The sequence below is a fragment of the Thamnophis sirtalis genome, unplaced genomic scaffold (genome assembly GCF_051295495.1).
Source record: "Thamnophis sirtalis isolate CommonGarterSnake01/CBP01778 unplaced genomic scaffold, rThaSir2_p1.2 scaffold_7, whole genome shotgun sequence".
Lineage (NCBI taxonomy): Eukaryota > Metazoa > Chordata > Lepidosauria > Squamata > Natricidae > Thamnophis > Thamnophis sirtalis.
The window spans coordinates 6,215,634-6,231,646 of NW_028261387.1; the positions used below are offsets into that span (position 1 = coordinate 6,215,634).

The 16,013-nt window shown below is 37.7% G+C and overlaps 1 protein-coding gene across 4 annotated transcripts in view; it reads left to right on the forward strand.

Moving 5' to 3' along the window:
* The window catches only part of CDC14A (cell division cycle 14A), an 84,188-nt gene that overhangs the window by 18,244 nt on the left and 49,931 nt on the right, over positions 1 to 16,013 (forward strand). For all 4 annotated transcript variants that reach the window (XM_087719235.1, XM_087719232.1, XM_087719236.1 and 1 more), the window contains exons 3-5: positions 1,583 to 1,658; positions 3,914 to 4,006; positions 13,596 to 13,675. In XM_087719235.1, the coding sequence (XP_087575361.1) occupies positions 1,583 to 1,658; positions 3,914 to 4,006; positions 13,596 to 13,675 (249 nt within the window). The remainder of the gene's footprint in view (positions 1 to 1,582; positions 1,659 to 3,913; positions 4,007 to 13,595; positions 13,676 to 16,013) is intronic.

Sequence of the window (16,013 nt, forward strand, 5' to 3'; positions counted from 1 at the left end):
ATGTTATATACTGTTATCAATAAAATGTTCTGGATTAATTTATTAATAAATAAATGTATTTATAGTAGAACAACTTGAAGTGAAAAAGTATAAATAAAAAAAAACCCTGTAGTGTTGTAAGCTATTTTTGCACATTTATTATTCCACATTTATTATAAATTTAAGCTAATTGCGCAACTATTCAACTATTCAGTGTAGCAAAATCATAAATTAGAGTGTCCCAATGGTTTATCTCTATTGCTGGTAATATTTAGGCTAATATGTGGACTCTGTTGAATTTCTTCAGTCCAGACAGCCGTTTCTTCAGTTCTTAAAGCATAATCCCTTTTACAAAAGATTGTCCATCATTACATTGTTTGTCACATTTTTCCAAAATAGAAAAGCATATAAAGATTTTACTTCTTATGTATTTCTGATGTATTTACTTCTTATTTCTGAACTGTGGAATAGGTGGACTTTAATCAGCAAAATTACAAGGTGGAATTTGAGCTTTCCTCCAAGGTTATAAATTGCAAAAACAGATAATAGGCCAATGCAGAATCTGCAGAATCTGTAATTGCAGTGTGCATAAAAGTCCTGAAAATGTTGTGATAAAACTGCAGTAACCTATTGCTTAGCTTATCACTTTTAGAGTCAGATGGACTAAATTTATATGGTGCAGGTATCTATTGCGTACTTTGATTTCCCAATTGATTTTTTTGTAGACCTGCAGTTGAGAACCAGTGATATATTTTTTATTTTAAATATGGAACTGAGAAATTCCAGATAGCCTATGCTTAAGACTAGGAATGATTTGAACTGTTTAAAGTTAATTTAGCAAGGAGGAGCTAAGTTCAATGTAAAGAGGTTATTAATTTCTTACTTCTATTTTTTATCAATATATCTTAGACTGTGGTTGTTAAATATTTATACCGTGTACGGCAGGGGTGGGTTTCAACCGGTTCACAGCGGTCCCCGCGAACCGGTTGGTCGGCGAACACGGAAGTAAGTAACTTCCGGGAACGGCGAAGGGCCCACCCGCCCGTCTGCGCTCCTTACCCGGTTTTGATGAGTTCTGCGCTTCCACGCATGCGCAGGATGCATACAGCGCCTGCGCGATCCTCCAGGAGCATGTGCACGAGGACGCCGCCGGCCCCGTTCCAACCGAACCGGTTGGAACGGGGCGAGGAACCCACCCCTGGTGTACGGGTTCTGGGAAGTTGGGGGGGTAGGTTGTGGGGGCTCGGGGGGCTCGGGTGGGGGGGGGAATTATTCCAGGTTTGATTTCAAAGTAGTATGATTGCACATGTATATTGTTTTCTCTTACAACATGATATTCTCTATGTAATAATATACATGTGATTATATGTTATGGAAATGAAAATAAAATATTGGGGGGAAAAAAGAACCATTGATATAAAGCATAAAATATTAAATGGATAGAGTAACGCATTTCTAGTTGTAATGCTGCTACCCAGTATCCCTATAAAAGATGCCAATAGCAATGTAGCTATTTAATAAAAGGAGTACTTGCATTTAGAAGTATTTGATTAGGTGTTGAAATTGCTTTGAACAGTGTTTCATGTGGATATATATGTTTTAGTTTTTATGCAGATTTTGGACCTTTAAACCTGGCTCTGGTGTATCGATTCTGCTGCAAATTAAATAAAAAACTAAAGGTAAGAATGCTCTTTTATTAATTTTTTATTGATTGTGTTAATCTCTGTAAGCTTCCAGAGGTGTAGGTGAGTGCTTGGCAGTGGTAATTGATTATTTAAATAGTAATTTTATAAAAATTAAACCGAACTATTAAAAAACAAATACAAACTAAGAAGAAAAAGAATAGTAGAAGGTGCAGAAAAGAAGAAAAGCAAAAATTAAAAAAATATAGTAAAGAAATATATGAAGAATACTGAAGAATATTGAAGAACAATAGATATTGTTCTCTTCCTCCCTCATGACAAGTATAAACAATTTTAGTAACATCACCTTCTCTTAAAATGAAACAAATGATTTCTTAATCCCATATGCCATTTCTTATTAAAGGGAAAATATTTGTAGCTTATGATTGAAATGTGGGGTTCTTAAGAGCTTTCTGAGCCTGGTGGTTTTCTTATAGACATTTTATTACCCAAACTAGTGCATGGATGATGTTAGCTGGTTTTGAATAATGAAATGTCTACAAGAAAATAACCAAATTCAAAAAGCACCAAGGACCCTTCATCTCTTATTTATAAACAGATCCTTGTCAATTCAGTTCTGATGTCAGCAAAAATTCATGATGCATTTCCAGAGATGATAACATATCTATTTAAACCTTTATCAAATAATTTTATATTCCTTCCTTCTAACAGTTATTGATCTAATTCCTTCGAATAGTGTCCTAAATCTTAATTTCTTTCCAATATTCTGTCATTCCTTCTCACAGAATTATTCAATCCTCTAACAATATTCTTTTGTAAATCAAATAAAGGAATATTGTCCAGATCACTCTCTATGCTTGTTCCTTGTATATCTCCTTTAATTATAAAGACCTCAGCTGGTTTCTTTTGTAGGTCCAGTGGTAATGTCTCCTTCTTCCATGCTACTTTTGTAGCCTGTGATTTTTAAATCCACTTTCAGATCAGCCTTAATCTTCTCAGGTAAAACTTGTTTCTCATAATGGTATTTAAACACAGTCTTATCTAGAGAGGCAGGCACTCTTATAATTAACTTCTGGATCCATTGTTCAAAAATAAACTTCAGTATGTCCAATGTTAGAATATTCTGCTTCTATGTATTTGTAAGTCAAATTTAAATTTTCTTCTCCTTTAATTTTAATCTTTAGTTCCTTCTAGTTCCCTCTAATGTCCAACCATCGAAGTCTGTATTATGTTTTTTTTTAAAAAGAATTTAAAACAAGTATTTTCCCACAGGAGGAAGGTTTTTTTTTCCAAATCCATTTGGACTCTTAATTCATTTGCGATTTTTAATCACCTTTTTGCCTTTTATTTTTTTTAAAAAGGTCCCTAAACCTGTATTTAAAAGTTTTTCTGCTAAGGATTTGTCTTCCCCCAAACACTAAATATCAAACCTGTATAAATTAATAAGCTTCTGTATCATAATATCCAGATGGATCAAAGAGGCAGCGTTATAAATAAATACCGTAAACAATTAATGGCGTCCTATATTTGTCTCTGTAAAGAGTCTTTCTGCCAAACTCCAATCACATGTTGTGTTGTAATTAGTAGAACCTTCCCAATATTATAGTACCCTAATAGAAACTGTGGTTTCTCCAGCTTTTAATGAAAGTGGGAGAGGCTGTTCTAGGAATATATAAAAACTTTTAAGCAATTCTATTGCTATCCAAAGTTTGCCTATTTTGCCTAATAAGACCAAAATCCTATATAACTTCAATTAATTCTTAGTGGAAAGTGATTTTGGTTAATTACCGTTAGAAGAACTTGTTAGAATAAAACAAATTGTGCATGTTCTGACCAGTTCCTGCATCATGTGTGAAAGCACATGATAAGTGCACATGTTCCATCGTAAATATTCACCACCTAATCATTTAAAGATGTATGAAATGCCATAGCTGAGATGATTTAGGGTAAGTATTCTGAGCAGATAAGTTTAATTTTTCTAAATAAAGCAACAGGCTTTTGTGCTACAAAAAAAAGAACTGATTTACATTTATTACCTTGCTGAAATATTAAAGCTGTACAAATTTTTTCGGCCTAACAGAAGGATTAAAGAATTGCATACAAAGAAGAAATATTCCCGTTATATGCTGGAGGCGGTTAGGGAGCACTTTGGTTTGAATTTGATCAGGATATAATCTGATTTAAAGGACCTGCCAGAAGTCTCTTAAACTGGTTGAGTCACTGAGCTGAGAAATGTGGCATAATTTTGTGGTTTCTCCTAATCTTTTTTTATTTACTTGTATCTTAAACAGTCTTTCAGTCTATCAAGGAAGAAAATTGTGTATTATACCAGCTTCGACCAACGGAAAAGAGCAAATGCAGCATTTTTAATAGGTGCATACGCAGTAAGTATCAATGGCTGTGTGCATTTCTAATGAGAAGTTGCTGATGCTTCAGTCTCTAAATAGACACTGCAAAAGCTAGCATCCCTGCTTTTTCAGGATTTTAAGAGTCAGAGCAAGAAGGCTCTGGAAAGAAGCAGTTCCCATTTGCATTTTGAAGCTGATCCCAACCCATAAAAGAATTGCCTAAATTACTACTTGGGAGGGGAAGGATCTGATCTGCCTCCCACAGGCTCCCACACTCATTCCCATCATTTATCTCCCCCCCCCCCGGGCCCACCCAGCAATTTAGAGAGTTGCAAGAGAGATTTGAAGGGTGGAGTTGGGAGCAGGAAGATTATGCCATCAACATAAGGTGACAAATTTTTGCTGAATTTTGATGAAGCTTGATACCTAAATTATAACATCAGGACCGTGGGGTCTGCAGGCTCATTCTTGTTTTACACAACTTTGGCGTTTGTTTTCCTGTAGGTGTTTTGCCTACTTTTCTTAAATTAAGAAAAGTTATTTTTAGAAATGAAGCCTTTCTTTGGGGTGCGTTTTTACGTGAATAATTAAAATTGTAGAACTTGGGAAAAAAAGCATTTTATGATTTAAGGGCTTAGTGTTATGTTTTACACCATTCATGTAGATCTTTATTAATATACAGTGCTGTTAATTTAAATGGGCAATTTGTACGTATCCGTTGGCTTTGTATTTATAATAAATACAATCTAGCATTACTCTGTACTGTAATTAGTACTTCACTATGCCATAATAAAATAAATGTGCTACGAAATGATGCCTCTGTTGACTGAATGAAGTGAAACGGAATTATGATAACTTTTCATATAAATGGCTCATGCTCTTAATCTTCCTTTTAAGATAATCATGTTGTTAATCGGAATAAATGAGCTTATTATGAAGCAGCAAAACATGTTGCAAGCGAACAAATTAGTAGAACTTTAATTTTATCTTTGTGTTGAAGAAAGCAAGGAATAAACAGTATGAGAATTATGTTTGCCTTGAAAATGATTCACAGTGAAAAGGCAGATGTGATAGTTCAGTCATTGATGGTGTGTTGTATAAGTAAGCTGCCTATGTTCTTTGGCATCTAATCTTCATCCAGGTTATCTAAGGGTTCTGGTACAGATTTTTCCTAGTCCTCCTCCAGGAAACCCTTTCACTTCAGATAAACTAGGCCAAGGCCAAATGTAATATCTTGCGAGTAGCGTCTTGCTTGTCTATTGCAAACCGTAACACCACACAAGTGAAATTTTACTGGTATTCTGTATCTCTCTTTTTTTTATTTAAATCCCTGTGCTGAAAATTTCAGTACCTTGATTTAAACATTGGTAGCAATAATAACAAAAGCAATTTAAATCTATATTAATATTATTTTTGTTCCTGTTTATTTATAAGCACTGTTGTATTTAGTGCCTACAATTTGAAATAATACTAAATACAATAAAAGGATACCCTAAAAAGTGAAAAGATTAGGATAAGCTTTTCCTCTATTTTAACAAATCTGTGCAAAGTATTCTGTATTAGTAGATATCTGTTTCTGCTGTTTAGGGACGTGAACAAATTGGGTGTCTTGGAGAGGATATTTTACAAGTGATGTTGTATTGTGGAGAGGATAAACAAATACAGAATCCAGGCAATTAACCAAAGAATAAATCAGCATAGCGGAGACTTGTTCCTGACAATATAAAGGCTGCTGGTGATGAATAATCCAAATAGACATTGAAGAAGAACACGTCCTTTCTATAGAATCAACATTCATATTCAGAGTAAAATTTTCTAATCAATTCTGATTTGGCAATTTCCGCAGAAAGTTTATCTTTGAAACCCTTACTAGAATATGATGATTTTAAAAGATCCGTTCCAGTATGACTGGGAGAGATGCTTTCCCACTCATTTCTCTTCTAATTTTTAAAATGTCTAGTAAATGTTTTATTGTCCTGAAAGTCTAGCTCTGTTTCCCCGTTTGAACAGTAGAAGAACATTTGAAGGGCATTTCCGACAGCTGATGCAGCATGCAAGAGCCACAGACTTTGGTTTCCTTAATTATTCAGGGAAATTTTTGCTTAGCAGCAGTGAGTTATGTGAAATCCATACATTAAATCATAGGGAGATCATTTTCAAAGATGATTGTAGATTCTTAGTGATATATGAAAATTAAACACTGATAGGTAAAATTTCGCTGCAGGTGATTTTAATTTAAACACCGTTCATTAGCAACCTTTCAAACTTACAACGATGCCAACCAAGTGGTAGTTAGGACTTTCCTCAGAGTTTCTGACCTGGCAGTCTTCTGACCATGATCTGGGTGCTCAGCACCTGGCTTGCAATTATATCATCATAACAAGCCATGGTCACATGATTGTGATTTCCAATGATTCTGCTGGCTTCTCACAAACAAAGTCAGTGGGGAAGCCAGTAGGAAGTCAAAAGTCATGATCCTGTGTTTAATGACTTCCACAATCTTCACTTAACAACTGACACTGCCTGGCTAGGAAGCATGAGCACATAATACAATACAATAGCAGAGTTGGAAGGGACCTTGGAGGTCTTCTAGTCAACCCCCTGCCTAGGCAGGAAACCCTATACCATTTCAGACAAATAGCTATCCAACATCTTCTTAAAAGACTTCCAGTGTTGGGGCATTCACAACTTCTGGAGGCAACTTCTGTTCCACTGATTAATTGTTCTACTGTCAGGAAATTCCTCCTCAGTTCTAAGTTGCTTCTCTCCTTGATTAGTTTCCACCCATTGCTTCTTGTTCTAACCTCAGGTGCCTTGGAGAATAGTTTGACTCCCTCTTCTTTGTGGCAGCCCCTGAGATATTGGAACACTGCTATCATGTCTCCCCTAGTCCTTCTTTTCATTAAACTAGACATACTCAGTTCCTGCAACCGTTCTTCATATGTTTTAGTCTCCAGTCCCCTAATCATCTTTGTTGCTCTTCTCTGCACTCTTTCTAGAGTCTCCACATCTTTTCTACATCGTGGCGACCGAAACTGAATGCAGTATTCCAAGTGTGGCCTTACCAAGGCATTATAAAGTGGTATTAACACTTCACGTGATCTTGATTCTATCCCTCTGTTTATGTAGCCTAGAACTGTGTTGGCTTTTTTGGCAGCTGCTGCACACGGCTGGCTCATATTTAAATGGTTGTCCATTAGGATTCCAATGTTGTGCTTTGTAACCACATTGCTTAACAATGGCAAATCCAGTCCCCATTCCCATCTTAAACTGAAGGCTACCTCTATCTTACACTTAAATGTATTCTTATTAATTAATTCATCACTTTCTGTTAGCTCAGTTCTATGCTTGCACTCACTACATCATAGTAAATTACTGTGTGCACTCTTATTGAAACATTTTTGAAACATGTTTAAGACATTTTTCTGTTTTTTTCTAGATATTTCTGTTCTTTCTTCCTATTGTGCTCTACATGGGGCTGCCCTTGAAGAGCATGGGGCTGCCCTTGAAGAGCATCCGGCGACTTCAGCTAGTCCAGAATGCGGCCGCGCGAGTGATTGTGGGTGCACCTCGGTTCACCCACATAACACCTATCCTCCGCGAGCTGCGCTGGCTACCTGTTGATCTCCGTGTGCGCTTCAAGGTGCTTCTTACCACCTATAAAGCCCTTCATGGTAGTGGATCTGAGTACTTGAGAGACCGCCTCCTGCCAATTACCTCATTGAGACCGATTAGATCTCATAGATTAGGCCTCCTCCGAGTGCCATCTGCCAGCCAGTGCCGGCTGGCCACTACGCGGAGGAGAGCCTTTTCAGTAGCAGCTCCGACCCTCTGGAACGATCTCCCCGTGGAGATTTGTACCCTCACCACCCTTCAGACCTTCCGCGCAGCCCTCAAGAGCTGGCTATCCCGTCAGGCCTGGGGGTAAAGATTTGATTCGCCCCCACCCGAATGCTGAATGAATGTTGTTTATTTTTTTAATTATGTGTTATGTTATATGTTACTGTTTGTATCCCCTCCCTATAAGTTGTTAGCCGCCCTGAGTCCCCTCAGGGAAAAGGGCGGCCTATAAATAAACTTATTCCTATTCCTATTCCTATTCCTATTGCTGTGGCTTCCTGTACTCTGTTCTTTTTTCTTTAATAAGCTGAATAATTAAGCATTACTATTTAATTACTTGTCAGCGATGTAATAAACTTAAAAAAAAACTGTAGACTTATCTCTAATTTTACAGCCTAATGCAAGCAACAAATAGAAATCAAGTTCAGGTTTTTGATACCATTTAATTATTGTTTTGGCAAGCAGAGCAAAAAGCCTTGTAGCCCAATTTACATGTTGCAAGTAGTGTGTAAGATGCAAGATAATCTTGTACTAGGATCAGTATTCCCAACCAACAAGCAGAATCCTGCTTCTCAGCTTGGGTGAGATCTGTACATTTTTCAAGGAATAATTTTGGCTGATTTACAAGCTACATCATTAGTATATATTACTTTCCTTTCTGAGGAAAACAGTTACAACGTTCACGCACTTGCGGCAATAACCTTGAGTTGGATTAAAAACAGGCAGCATTGCATACTGTTTAGTAAACATTTCCCTGATATTTATTTTGCGTATATATTATTCTTAGCTATGTTAGCGTTATTGTGCTGCCTTAATGCTAATGCGTTGTGTCAAAAGAGATTTGGTAAATGCTAGATTAGATGCTACAAATAGACTTCTTGTGGCTGCGTGTTCCACACCGCGACTTCCTAATTTTTTCCGAGACCTACATTTTAATGATTGCCATTTGTAATATAATTGATATAAAAATGTAACCAAGGCTTACATCTTTTTTTTTCCTGTTCCTATCCAATTGTTAGAAGGACAGCGCTCCTATCCACACATTTGATATTTGCTACTAAAGAATATGAAATCCCATTCATAACACTTTTGACATGTTTAAGTGTTACATAATCTAGTCTAGTTTCATCCATGAATTTCTACTTCGTAGATTTTGCCGGATGTACAGTATCAAAAATGGTAATTTGCTTCATTGCAAAATATCACCACAGCATATTCAGCCTGAAAGTCTCCTCAGATATGTAAGTTAGTATTAGGCAAAACAAAGTCACATATCAATACCTTTGTTTCTAATAGCTGAAACATGCTACAGCGTGTCACAGAGAACTACATTTCAGAAAGGAGGTCATTTATCCCGAATTTAAACTTGATTAACTGTTCTGACCCCCTCCTCCGTCCAGTAATGAAAGCCGAGACGAGCTTAACTAGAATGTACTTTAATAGCAAGACCAAAATCTCAGTGGCTGAAAGCCAAGCAAACAGATAAGGACCTTGGCAGCAACTCAGACAAACCTTGGCAGCAATCCAGCCTGCCAAGTTAGTTACAACAGTTCTCTTTAGTTAATGCATTGACTTCTGCAAGAGGGGCTTGTGCACAAGCAGCCTTTTTTATAGTCTGGAGAGGAGCCTAATGACCACCAGCTGAGCACAATTACCTCCTGTAATTGCGTAATTGTTCCTGATGCCTAGTAGCTCTTCGATGGTGTGCATCTAGGATCAACTCACTGCTGGCTTCTGGATCACTCTGCCTTGTCTCCTCCCCACTGGTCCAAGGCTCAGGCGCCTCCTGGTGGTCAACCAGTCTCTCTGCACCCTGCTTGGAGTCGGAATCCTGTCCAGGGTCCTCCACATCCTCCAGAGCTGACTTATAGGGCCTCATAGGTGGCAGCTCCAACGGCACCTGCTGGGCCACAACAATTAACATAGGAATTAAATTGATGATATCAGTCACTTTGAGTGAGGCAACTACAATATGTTAGCAGTCAAGGTAAGTAGGGAAGGAAAAGTTGAGGAAAAATCAATCACATTCTTTGGATTTCAAGAAAGCCACTTCTGATGAATTCAGATTAAAAATAGCAGTATAGGTAGTTCTCAGCTTACGGCCACAATGGAGCCCAACATTTCTGTTGCTAAGCGAGACAATTGTTAACTGAATTTTGCCCCATTTTACAACCTTTCTTGCCACCGTTGTTAAGTGAATCACTGCAGTTAAGTTAGTGACACGGTTGTGAATCTGGCTTCCCTATTGACTTTGCTTGTCAGAAGGTTACAAAAGGTGATCACATGACTCTGGGACACTAACCGTCATAAATATGAGTCAGTTGCCAAGCATCTGAATTTGATCTCATGACCATGAAGATTCTGCAAGGATCATAAGTGTGAAAAACAGTCCTAAGTCACTTTTTTCAGTGCCATCGTAACTTTGGTCACTACACGAACAGTTGTAAGTCGAGGATTATCTGTATAAAACACACTGAAAATATGAATGATAAATTAACCAAATAAATAATGGGGAAATGTTGGGCATAAATAATTCTCATGACAAAGGAAAATTGGCAAAGGGTGTTGGTTAAGGGTGTTAAGGGTGTATCTTACTGTTAAGCCAAGAGGCATGAAGGAGAGGAGCTTTAGGAGAAAAGATTTTGGTTTTAACCAAAATCTATATATGTAAAAATGGCTGTGGGTGTGTATGTTCCAGCATAACTCTGGAATGCCTCAAACAATTTCAACCAAACTTGGTATACAGATGACTTACTCTCTGGAAACAAATACTGTGGGGTTAAGACACCTCTAACACCTCTTGGTATATGTGTCCATGTGTGTGTGTTCCAGCATAACTCTGGAATGCCTGGGCTGCTGAAATGAAAAGGACTGAATTATATCTATAGTGTCAAGAAACCATACCTTTGACAGTGATAGTGTGCCTTTTGGATTCAAGTTCTGTTAAGATACAGACTGCTGTGCCTTAAAATGGCTTCTAATGCACAGCACAGTGTAGTTGCCATGGTAACGGCTTTGCAGTACTCCACAAGGGGGCTCTAATACAGGATTGGGATAAATACATCCCTGGCTACGCCACGTTATCAACCAGTAAATAATAAAAACTGCTTGGTAAGTGATAATGCAACGCCTGGAAGTGTATATTGGGTGGGTTCCCCACAGACCATTTGCTATTTAAATATTCATAATTATCTAGAGGACAAAATGGAAGGGATTTTTATCATTTTTTTAAAATAACATCAAGTTTGGTGAGCTTATAACTTGGAGGACAAAATCACGACTCAAAATTAGCTTGGCATGCTTGAATGTTGGGCCAAAATCAGTAGGATGATATAAACAGTTTTCATGGTTGAGAACCTCTGAAATCTCGGAAGGCAAAATCAGATGTATGGATCTGGTAGAGGAATGCATCGATAAATTGTGCAAGTTATGGTATATACGAATGTTCCTTCTGGAAAAATATATAGGTACAGGTTCAATCCTGGAGGGAAATATCTGGTTGTTCGCCCCAGATATAACAGCTAAAAAGGCCAATGCATTCAGAGAATCGTTGTTTCAGAATCATGGGAGACAATAGTTCCTTTGCATTTATCAGACTGCTCTTGAAAATATGTCCAGTTCTGGACATAATACTTTAAAAGGAACGTGGAGAAGTTGGATTAGATTCAGAGGAATGTTTTATGGTGATAAAGGTCTGAAAGATTGGGGTGACAACTGTCTCCATATATTTAAAACACTGTTGGACAGAGGTGACCCTTCTCTGTTGAAACTTTAAGCAGTGCAAGACCCAATTGGATGAGACTAAATGAGGTCCAAGCTGAATAGTAGGAATTTCCTGATAGGAAGAGTTATTAAACATGGAGTTCCTTCACTGAAGGTTTTCCTACAAGGTCTGGATGCCACTTTTAGGGAAAGTTTAGCAATAGCAATAGCAGTTAGACTTATATACCGCTTCATAGGGCTTTCAGCCCTCTCTAAGCGGTTTACAGAAGTCAGCATATCGCCCCCCACAGTCCGGGTCCTCATTTTACCCACCTCAGAAGGATGGGAGACTGAGTCAACCTTGAGCCGGTGAGATTTGAACCACTGAACTGCAGATCGTAGTTAGCTGAAGTGGCCTGCAGTACTGCACTCTACCCACTGCGCCACCTCGGCTCTAGTTTAATGAATTCCTGCAAGAAATGTTGGATTAGGTAATCTATTTTGGAATTTCAAACTCATATTCTGATTTTAGGAAGCGTACATACGAAAAAGGAGTTGGAGAAATATTTCTACCATGTTTCCCCGAAAATAAGGCAACATCTTATTTTCTTTTGACCCCCGAAATAAGCGTTTGACGTTATTTTCGGGGAGGTCTTATTATTTTTGAGGTGCAGGAGGCAGTGAGCGTGGTCACCTCATGGCTGCTGCTGTGTTTCACGTCGCTGGGCCTGCCTCTCTTTTTGTGGTGGCCATTAGCATCACAGAAGGGGTGCAGTGGCTAGGGTTGCGGGAACAGCCGTTAGGTAAGGGCATATGGGGTGCATGGGGCATGTTTCCCCCACCCTTCTCCCCCCAGCCTTGCCTCCTCACCCAGTGTTGTTTGTGTGGCAAGCAACCAAAGGAAATGGCAGGGACCGGCTGTGCATGCGTTTAAATATTTTCAAGAAAGGCTTATTTAGGGGGGAAGGGCTTATTTTAGCGCATGCGCTTAAAAGCCCAATTGGGCTTATTATCCGGGGAGGTCTTATTTTCAGGGAAACAGGGTGAGAAAGTCTGTATATATTGTATAATAAGGTAATTAGGAATGAAATTCAGATGATAAGAATGAAGCCACACATTCACACAGTATCTTTTAATTGCATTTACATGGTTATGCCTTATTTTATCAAAATTATTCTTGATTCGAGAACCTTTCAACTTAATGTTACAAGCATATCATATAGTCTTGAGTGCAAAATTTATGAAGGCAAAAGTAATGGATTTTGGGGTGGGCAAGTGTTTTTATTTTAAGAGAATTATGAGAATACTGGTTAGTATAATATTGGAACTCTTTTAAAACAGTTATTGAACACGTTTATGATATGGAAGCAAACCATTTTGAAAGCGCAGATTCTAAATAATCCTGTTATTTAAATTCTTCTTTCTATAACTGTATAATTTGTATACAATATAATCTTTTAGGGAAGCATTTTTCTATATTTTTTAATGGGAACAAAACTCTTGGGAAGTACTTTTTAGAAGATGTGTTAATGCATTACTACAAGTTGATTTCGGTTGATAATTCTGTTTTAATATACATACATATATATATGTATGTATATATGTATATATATATGGATTTCTTTGTTTAAATGCATAATTTTTTTTGGATTGCTGCTTCCTATTTTTTCCCTTGAAAAGGTAAACAATTATCTGCAATCAGCTGCAGAAAAATGTTTTTTTTTTGTTATGAAAACAATAAAAATATGAAAGGAGGAGTTAGGAGAGCTGTTAGCTAACTTGGGAAGTCAACATCAAAACATTTTGATATTTTTGCCTCATAAACTTCCTGGTTATGTCAACTCCTGGTTAGGTAAACAGAAGTTGAGCGTGATTTGGAGAGTTCACATTTTAAGCTTGGAATAAAAACAATTTTCTGAAGTATCAACATACATTGATTCTGAAGCATTAATTCTAGGAATTAAAAAATTGAAATCAAAGTCTCATTGAGTTCTATTCAGACTTTATATTGATATTATGAGTTATATAATTGTAAGTATGTTTGTATTATCTAAATTAAATTGTTTTATTTTTATTTTTGTAGGTAGTTTACTTGAAGAAAACACCAGAAGAAGCTTATCGGATACTCTTATCCGGGTCTAATCCACCCTATCTTCCATTTAGGTATAATTGTAATTTTGTATAATGCTTTAAAATATTAAAAATGCTTTAAAGATAGTGAAAGCAATTTGGTAGTTCTAGCCATCCTAAAGAGATTATCTCATATTTTACTGACATAAATCTTGCATTCTATACAATGTGTTCTCCACTAAGCAAATTTATTTGGGTTTTCCTCATTATAAAAATGAAAATTTAATAATGAAACAAGAGAGAAATCTGGACCGAATTCTTTCCTGTATATATCCTATACTAATGTGCTGCTTATTACTGATGTTTGTCAATGGACTATATTAATATTTAAGATATTTATTCCACTTTTATTACTCAAGGCAGTGAACATATGTAATAGATCTTCCTCCTCCTATTTTCCCACAACAACAACCCTTTGAGGTGGGTTGGGCTGAGAGAGAGAGTGACTGGCCCAAAGCCACCCACCCAGCTTTCATGCCTAAGGCGGGTCTATAAATTTCATAAGTAGGGTTGTGTTCAAATACATTCCAGATTTCTCCAGATCATATTACTCTATAGTCTTGTGTAATGGTTAACAGATTATTCTATCACCTCCTTTATTATTGTGGAAATTATGTCTGATTACATACAAAATAAAAGTAACATATCTTGTTCCTTACACAGTTGATAAGCCAAGCAATTCATCTGGCTTGTTTCACTTTTAAAATACTTCTATCAAACAAAATGTCCAGGTCTTGCTTAATTTCCTACTCTTCAATTTTTTTCATCCTTCATTCTAATTTAGCCATTAATTTGTCATATTTGCGATTAATAACAGCCCTAAGGAGGTCAGCTTTCATTCCAAATCTTCCAAACCTTTTGTTAATTTTCGTAATGGGTCGGATGGTATTATCTGACATTATGCAATTCATATATAAGAAGATCTTTAATTTATATTAAGGAACAGGTATCAAGTTGGGCGAAACATGCATACATAAAACTCTACAGGAAGGAACAATGGAAGGAAAGTGTTAGTCACTTGTCCCAGTAAATATGCTTCTTTAATCCAAAAGAAGACCTAAATGGTTACGGTTGGGTAACATATTTCCTCAGACCCACTTTCTTCCTTGTGTATTAGCAATAGCAGTTAGACTTATACACCGCTTCATAGGGCTTTCAGCCCTCTCTAAGCGGTTTACAGAGTCAGCATATCACCCCCACAATCTGGGTCCTCATTTCATCCACCTCGGAAGGATGGAAGGCTGAGTCAACCTTGAGCTGGTGAGATTAGAACCGCTGAACTGCAGATAGCAGTCAGCTGAAGTGGCCTGCAGTACTGCACCCTAACCACTGCGCCACCTCGGCTCTCGGCCAGTAGATTTTCTGGATCTACAACCTTTCTCTTGTCATTAGCTGTCAACTAACCTCCAGATGGCTGTGCACACACCACAGTTTTCCACTGTGCCTATATAACACTGCCCCATGAAACCTAGTTAGCTTTTGGGTTCTCATACAATAGTCTGGAATCAACTTACCTTCGCTACCAGTTCGCAAATGTGAGCGCATGCGCAGAGCGTCAAAAACGGGGTGTGATGGGTGGGTGGGCGGAGCCTGCTACTGAGCGGATCTGCAGAAGTAAGTAGAACAGTGCGAGGGGGGAATCCGCTGTGCTACGTGATTTAGATTTTCTAGAAAGCAGGAAATCTGACGATTCCAGCTAATATAAATCACGTGTCACAGCTGATTATTGAAAATACCAGTACACCTGAACCGGTAGCATTTTTTTACTACCGGTTCAGGCGACCCGGTAGCATTTTTTACTACCGGTTTGGGCAAATTGGTCGAACCGGTAGCATTTCACCCCTGGTCTGAACGATTCTTTTTAAAGATGCATTACATTTCTGATACCTAGAACATCCTTAAACAATCTGGCTTTCCCCACTAATTAGGCCAATATGCTCAGTGTAAATGCCTTGACATGCTGTTTCATCTAGCAGTTCTCTCACTCTCTTTCTTCTTTATGGATTACACACCTCATTTGCTTCTCTTCACTTATCCTCCTCTTGGCATTCCAAACCTCAATTTATCTCTAGCCAAATCCTTTAGAGCCATAGTTCCCAAACTGTGTGCCATTGGGGTGCTACGATGAACTCAGACTGGGATATTTCACATTTTTAATGGAAACATAGCAATACCCAACATCTTCTGAACAAAGCACCAACTGCTAGCTTTCTACTGCTGTGCTTCCCTCAAAAATTTAAAATATCTCACAGTGTCTCTGTGAACGTAACTTTTGGATACTGTAAGATGCCATGGAAAAATTTCTGAGATCTACAAGCCCTGGGAACTGAGATGTAAGGATGTCTGAAGCTCCCTCAGAGGCAAAATTTCA